The 7,901-nt window shown below is 51.7% G+C and overlaps 1 protein-coding gene across 1 annotated transcript; it reads left to right on the plus strand.

Moving 5' to 3' along the window:
* Positions 1 to 985: 985 nt before the first annotated feature.
* On the plus strand, positions 986 to 2,615 carry LOC120683304 (probable ribose-5-phosphate isomerase 2). The gene is made up of 2 exons (XM_039965375.1): positions 986 to 2,173; positions 2,474 to 2,615. The coding sequence occupies exon 1, from the start codon at positions 1,034 to 1,036 to the stop codon at positions 1,814 to 1,816; it is 783 nt and encodes a 260-aa protein (XP_039821309.1). The 5' UTR covers positions 986 to 1,033; the 3' UTR covers positions 1,817 to 2,173; positions 2,474 to 2,615.
* The last annotated feature ends 5,286 nt before the right edge of the window (positions 2,616 to 7,901 follow it).

Here is a 7,901-nt window from a genome sequence, read left to right on the forward strand (position 1 = left end):
CCGCCCCTACAAATCATTTCGACAGTAGTGTCTCCTGGTCTGGGCAGATGATCTACTCACACACCTCTTCTAAAATCCGCCATTCCGTAGTTGATGTTAAACATAGATGCATGAAAAGGTAAGATCTTTTTTTAGTGAGAGTTTCATTAGTTTCTATTAAATGAGGTAATACATCAAGCAAAACTGATGACATAGCAAAAAAGTTACAAAAAAGAGGAGATGAGTTTTGTCGCGATGAAAACGGTGTACAATAATGTTTCCAACATACATGGAAATAGAGTGAAACTCCATCGAGATCATTTCATGTGATCCTCATGCGTTACGTTGGAAACCAAATGAAAGTCTACCGAGAGTGTCTTGTTTCATAACATAAGGCAACATTTAAATACTATGATAAACCCCTCTACATTTTTTAGTTTGTTTCGCCCATGATTTCATCCCATTTTACATGAGATGGCATCTAGAAAACATTAAGATCAAAACTGATCATCTGTAATGGTCTCATTCTCCATAGAGGTTAAAATAAGAGATACAAGTGAAAACTAGCACATGAAAAGACTAGTTATTTTCATTTCTCCCATTTTTGCGACAAACTTATTCTCTAACTAGGCAATCCATGCGTTGCTAAAATAAAGTTGGTAGTGTGTGTGTCAATTTGTAGGGATATACGAAATCGAGTCGTGGATGAAGGTTATTAGTCCGACTCGCATATGAGATGTACTAAAACTCATCTATCAATAATACGAGACGAATTTAATAAAAAATTTAGATGAAAATTCTACTCGCTTTAGAAATAAATATAAAAATAACTGCATTAAGCAATTGCATCAAACTTATTCTCTAAAATAACTGCATTAAGAAATTTGATCGAAAGTGCTCCACCGATTTGCAAATCCGAGCATCTTGCAGGAGAGCCGTGTTTTCACGCATTCCGATGCCTTTAAATGCCCCAGAGCACCATCCGTCCATCCCCTCTATCCCATTCCGTTCCTGCCGCCTCCCATTCCCAAATATCTCCTCGGCTCCCCTCGCCATGGGCAGCGCCGCCGCCTCGCCGCCGCCGTCCGGGAAGGTGTCGCAGGACGAGCTCAAGCGCGTGGCGGCGCACCGCGCGGTGGAGTTTGTGGAGCCCGGCATGACGCTGGGCCTCGGCACGGGTTCCACAGCCGCGCACGCGCTGGACCGCCTGGGTGACCTCCTCCGCGCGGGCGCGCTGCCGGGGGTCGCCGGCGTGCCCACCTCCCTCAAGACGGAGCTCCACGCGGCGCGCGTCGGGATCCCGCTGCTCCCGCTCGACGCGGCCTCGGGCGCCCGGATCCGCCTCTCCATTGACGGCGCCGACGAGGTCGACCCGGACCTCAACCTCGTCAAGGGCCGCGGCGGGTCGCTGCTGCGGGAGAAGATGATCGAGGGCGCCGGGGAGCGGTTCGTCGTCATCGTCGACGAGTCCAAGCTCGTGCCCAGGCTCGGGTGCACGGGCGCCGTCCCCGTCGAGGTCATCCCATTCGGCGCGCCCCACACGCTGGGCCTCGTCCGCAAGGTGTTCGACGGATTGCCGGGTTTCCACGCCAGGCTCAGGACGGTCGTGGACGGCGACCTGGGTTCGGCGCCGTTCGTCACTGACAACGGCAACTACATCGTCGAGATGTTCTTCGAGGACGGCATACGCGGCGACCTGCAAGACATCAGCGACCGCCTCCTCCGGATCACCGGCGTCGTCGAGCACGGCATGTTCCTCGGCATGGCCACCACCGTCATCGTCGCCAACAAGGACGGCACCGTCACGTTCCTCCACAGGAAGAGTAAGCTTATTTAACGATCATCGCGCGGCGGAGACGATCATCGCGCGGCCAGCCAAGATCTCTCATTCCAGCAGCCAAGAAAAAAAAAGGAGAAAAAAAGGCAGTCAAATTTCTTCGCTAGCCGTCGCCGCGCTTTTGACCTTTACGTTGTGCGAATATCTTATCAGCTGTCCCTGTCTGTTTATCTGGTGATGCGGTGAACATGGACCAGTGCTTTGTGTTCATCCATCCATTGGGCAATTTGAGCCGTGTGCAGAGGACATACAATGACCATCCTTTGAACATGGCCCAATAAACAAGAAAGAAAATGTCTGGCAAAAGCAATGTCAACTTGCTGTCCCTTTGAAATATGCGAGAATTTCGCAAACATTCTGTGGCTGTGTTTAGTTCCAAAAAACTCCCCCCAAACTCCAAATTTTCCATCACATCTCCATCACATCAAAACATTAAATATAGCAAATGACTCATGCATGGAGTACTAAATGTAGTTAAATAAAAAAACTAATTACATAGTTTTGATGTACGTTGCGAGACGAATCTTTTGAGCCTAGTTAGGTCATGATAGGACAATATTTGCCACAAACAAACGAAACGTGCTACAGTGCGCTACAGTGACTGATGTGACTTTTCGCATCCACTTTTTACACTCTTTTTACACATCTAAACACACCCTGTATGATCTGATATGAGAGATGTATCAGATATCCAATGAGCGGATGGATATGCTTACATTGCTCTCGACCTTTTGCCATTTTCCCTGAAAACAGGAGAAATGGTATTAATGTTGTATTAAGAATAGGAAATTTGTGGAGATCCCATCGACACATTCGCATCCCGCTTTGTGTTAAGCGTTGGTCTCGCTTTGTTTAAGCGTTCTCGCCTAAGCAACAAGGAAGCAATCAAGCAGCCTTGGGGTTTCGTGGAATGACCTCGTCGGATCATGAAGATAGGATTTAGATCGATCGCGACACTCAACGGTCACAGCTTGTTCACCCGAGGTTGCAATCCAACTAAGGCTGCCGAGGCAACAACCCTCCCCGGCGACCGCCTCGCGACTACGAACCCGGCAACGACCTCGACAGCTTCTCTGCCTTCTCCAACCGGCTTCGGGCCATCCAGTGGCCCGCCACCTTCAAGCCAACCGGCATCGAGAAGTACGACGGCGAGTCATACCCCAAGACGTGGCTGCGCACCTACTCCATCGTCGTCCGAGCGGCGAACGGTGACAACGACATCATGGCCGCGTACTTCCTGGTCATGATGGGCCGTCACGCCCTCAACTGGCTCGAGGCGCTCCCGACTGGCTCCATCAACAGCTGGCAAGACCTCTGCAGCACCTTCGTCCAGTACTACCAGGCATCCTGCCCGGGTCCCAAAACCAGATGGGATCTGGCCAGTGTCATCCAACAACCTGACGAGTCCCTCCGCGACTACACCAAGAGGTACTTCGCTAACCGTAATACCATTACGGAAGTTGATGACAGGGATGTTATCCACCACTTCCACCAAGGCCTCCATAGCATCGAACTATGGAGGAAGATGTTCGAGAGCAATCCCAAAACCGTTGGCGACATGATGACGGTCGTGGACAAGCACGCCGACATGGAAGACTCCGAGCGAGCCCATCACCGGCACAAGACCAAGAACGACTCCTCCGAGTGTCCCTCCCAGCGGGACAATCGCCCGGAACACCGACGCGATGACCGTCCACCTCGCCACGGGAAGAAGCACGACCGCACCGAGTCGTCCAAGAACCGGGACCGCAAGCGTGGCCCTGAGAACACCTTCGCCATCGCCGAGAGGTCCCAGTTCCGCTCTACCCTCAAGCAAGCGGACCTGGATCGGCTCCTGAATGGCAAGTGTCCTTGGCATAAGGATGCGAACGCCCGAGAGTGCCGTGCACTCTCCAACGGTGTCATCAAAGATGATGACTCCAAGCGACCCCGCCGCGACAGGCCGAGTGGTTCCAGAACCACTCGGGCGCGCCCACGGAGGCGCAACTCGCCCAGGCGAGACGACGATGAGCAGAGGGAAGATTCCCCAGGGAACTTCAAGGAAGAAGACAGGGCCGTCAATTTCATATTTGGCGGCGCCAGCAAGCCATCATGCCGGCGCAAGCTCAAGCTGAATGATCATGAAGTCAACTTGGTGTTCAAACACCCGGTTGAACCCCTACGATGGTCGGAGACACCGATTACCTTCGATCGCCGCGACCACTAGGTCCATCTGCCCAGGCCTTGTGCTTACCCCCTTGTGGTCAGCCCGGTGGTCAGCCAGGTCTGCTTGGCCAAAGTACTCGTTGACGGTGGCAGCGCCCTCGACATCATCTTCGCCAGTACGTTGGAGAGCATGGGCTACGACATGACTACCCTGGTGCCATCCGACTAGGCCTTCTACGGCATCATCCCAGGGGCTGGGTCGACCCCGGTCGGCCGGGTCACCCTGTGTAACACCATAATTTAAATTCCAGCATTTTTTTAATAAATTTAATTGGCTCTATTTAATTTTCTAAGGTTTATTGTGTTAGACTTGCATTTAATCTAATTTTGTTTCACAAGTAATTAAAATTTTGTCTAAGGTTAAATTTTGTTGTTGCATCATGCTGGAGTATTTATTTTATTTGCTTGTGTGCATAAAGTTGTCGAATTCAAACTTTGTTTGAATTCAAATAGTTTTGCTTTGCTTGGAAATAGAATAGAAATAGGAAGGAAAACAAACCCAACCGGACCCAAAACCAAAACCCAGCCCAACAGCAACCCAACCCGCCGGCCCATTCTTTTTCCGGCCCAGCCTCACCCCGCGCTCCCTCTCCCTCCCACACCGTCCCAGTTTCTCGCGCGCCCGTGGCCAGCCCTCCCACCTGTCAGCGGCTTTGACCCAACCTCGCGCACGCCCGCGCTCGCCCCGCGCCCCCGCTGACCAGCCTGGCCCATCGGTCAGCGCGTCTCCCCTTTCCTTTCTTCCTCCCTGCACCCAACCTCCTCTGCTCGCTGGCCCGGCCGCGTTCCTCGCCGCGCCCGCGCTCTGGGCCACCCTCGCCACGACTGCAGCCCCGCAATCACCGCTGCCAGCTCCGCCCGCGGCCTGCGCCTTCTAGAACCCGGCACCCTCGAGTTGGATAGAACCGAATCCGGCGTGCGGATCCGAAATCACCGCGGCCGCGTGGCCCGCACCCAAGGCGCCTCCCTGCTCGTTCTTAAACGCCGTCAAGCTTCCCCTGAACCCTGAACACAAAGCCGCCACGCCACGCACGGCTGAGACCCCCGCACCGCCCTCTCCTTGCTACGCAAATCGGAGTTCCGCCGCCGCCGCAGGTGAGCCCGGCTCCGAGCCATCGCCCAACCCCGGTGATCCTCCAGCCTTGCTAACCCTTCTCCTGGAATCGCAGACCACCACAGCACTCGTCCGTGAAGATCCGGAGCCCGGAGTGCCGCTTCTGCACCATCTTCCGCGAGCCCCGCCACGGCCGCCGCTGGAACCCGACGTCGCCGGCCCTGCACGTCAGCACAGCCCAAATTCGGGCCTAGGTGAGCCCCACCCCGACCTGCCTTTCCCTCTACACCCGATGTCTTGGCCCGTGTGTCACCCCAGAGGCCGGGCACCGCCCGCCGGCGGATCCCCGATGCCCAGAGTCGCCGCCGCCGTCGCGAGCGCAGCTCCAAGCACCCCCGCCCCCCCCCCCCCCCCCCCCGCGCGCTTGGCACGGGTGGATTAAGCTTGCCGTGCTGAGCCTCCCTAGCCCTTCTCCCGCTCGGATTAGCCCCGAGAAGGCCGAATTTGGCCAACTCCGGTGACCTACCGTGCCGCGCCGCCGCGGGAATTGGTTTCCCGGTGACCCGCGCCGCCGCCGTCGCCCCCTTTCAATCTAAACCGTCCGATCCACCACGTACGCCCAAGATTAGAACCCGTTTCGATCCGATCTGGACCGTTAGATCTAGATCCAGCGGCCGTAATCCAAACATACCGGTTCGCTGCGGCTGTTTTGCATAAGAGCCCCTGTATTTTATGGTTATCAACCCGCAGTCCTGCTCAGTGTTAAAGTATTCCCAAAAAGGCCCAGAACTTTACACGAAGCCCCCTGGTTTTTCTAGAAATAGAACCCACCGTCCATAGCTACTGTTTTTGTGCGTTAGACCCTAGATTTATCGTTTAATTACGTTTAGACCCTCGGTTTTTGCAGAAAACCCCCTGGAACCTTAGTTTTCTTGCAGTTTAGTCCCTGAACCTTGTTTTTAGCCTAGAATATGCGTTTTAGCTCCATTTTAGGCGTTCTTTATGTCCACGCGATCGTTGTAATGCGTAGAATAGCTTTAGACTAGTTTTGTGTGCTGTTTTTATGTATTGATGTATTGTTTCCTAGCTTTTGTTAGTGTTTGCTTGTATGCTTATTGTTGTGCCTTGTTTTGGCCATGTGTTCGTGAGTAGACGTTGAGCTACCGGAGGAGCCCCAGTACCAGTACCCGGAGCATCCGTCTTCCGAGCACTTTGAGCAGCAGCAGGAGCAGTACGAGGAAGTCAAGTGTAACATGAACAACCTATCACTTTAAATACATTTTCATACTGCATTTTAATACTGTATGCCTATAAGGACATTCCTAGCCACTTTATATCCTTTATATATATCCTTTGGGTTGCATTTTGGTTAGTTGTGCTAGGTGCCGCGCTATAACACACTTGGTCCTTTTTAATTAATTTGATTAATGGTATATGCAACTTAATTCTGAGAGTGGCACTCTGTGTGGCTTGAGTGGCTCACTTCTCGTTAAAATTGGTTTTGTTAGAAACATGGTTTAGGGGGCCAGCACAGTGCTTACTGCCTGGTTGGCCACTCTCCATAAGGACCGGTTCATAGAGCGACAACCTGAGACAACAGCGCTACCACAAGACTGGACTGGGACGGTCTTGGCTTACTAATTAGGTCTTTTTGGTTTGGACTAACTTACCTGCGGGGCAAAGGGTGGTAAGCTTCAATGGTCCCTGCTCCTCCGGCTTGGTCTGTGCACCTGTGCTTGTACCCCCGTGAGGTGGGCCCCATCGTCGCCGATCCAACTCTTTGCGGTTACGCCTTACCAACAAGATTCTTTGTAACGGCCTCGTAGTGAGTTTGCTAGTCATCTCACCTAAGGAAGTGTGATGAACAACTGGCGTAGCTCACGACTTGTGGGTAAAGATGTGCAACCTCTGCAGAGTGTAAAACTGGTATACTAGCCGTGCTCACGGTTATGAGCGGCCCAGATCCTCCTTTTGATTAGTGGGGTTATCTTCCTTTGACGAGGCAGGTTTCCCCGGGTGGCTTGGTTTCGGTTTGGTTCTCAGTAGTTTCTTAATTAATTCTGATTAATTACTATGTAACTGGGTTAATGGTAATTCATCAACTCGTAGTAAATAGCTTTAATAAAATTTTGCCAAAGCTTAAAAGCTAATGCTGTTGAGTCAGCCATCCTTAGAGCCTCATAGTTTGTGTTATACTTGTTGGGTACAAGTTGTGTACTCACTCTTGCCTCTTCTCTACTTTTTCCTCTTGGCTACGCTACTGCTGCTCAGTTCCTGCCAACACGAGGGAGTTCGTCCAGCGCTACCAGGACTACGAGGACTTCTAGGTGTTCATCTCCCAGTCGACGTCCCTGTGGCGCCCTGCTCAGCTTCGGAGAGTTTTTATCGTATTTGTACTTCGTTTCCGCTGTATCAGACATTTTTGTCATTAATGTAATAAATAAATTCGTATTCGCTTTATTATGTCTTATTCGTGATATGTGCTGTGATATACTGTTCATTCTGTTGTATATATGTGTGACTTGATCCTGGCACGTATATGATTGCTCGGTTTATGTTCTTTTATAAACCGGGTGTTACAGAGTGGTATCAGAGCCGTATCGACTGTAGGACGAATCCTAGATAGAATTGGTCGAGTTTTAGGACTTCTTCTCTCCAATCCTTGCCTGCTAAAACTATTTTACTATTATACCCCTTGAATTCTATGACTTCTACCTGTCTTGCCTTGATTTCTCTCTCTAAAGAATAGTTTTCGTAGATTTGGCCTGAATCAGTCATCTGACCACCATGAGTATAGCTAGGTGACCTTTTATAATAATACGATAG

This window comes from Panicum virgatum, chromosome 7N, assembly GCF_016808335.1.
Source record: "Panicum virgatum strain AP13 chromosome 7N, P.virgatum_v5, whole genome shotgun sequence".
Taxonomy (NCBI): Eukaryota; Viridiplantae; Streptophyta; class Magnoliopsida; order Poales; family Poaceae; genus Panicum; species Panicum virgatum.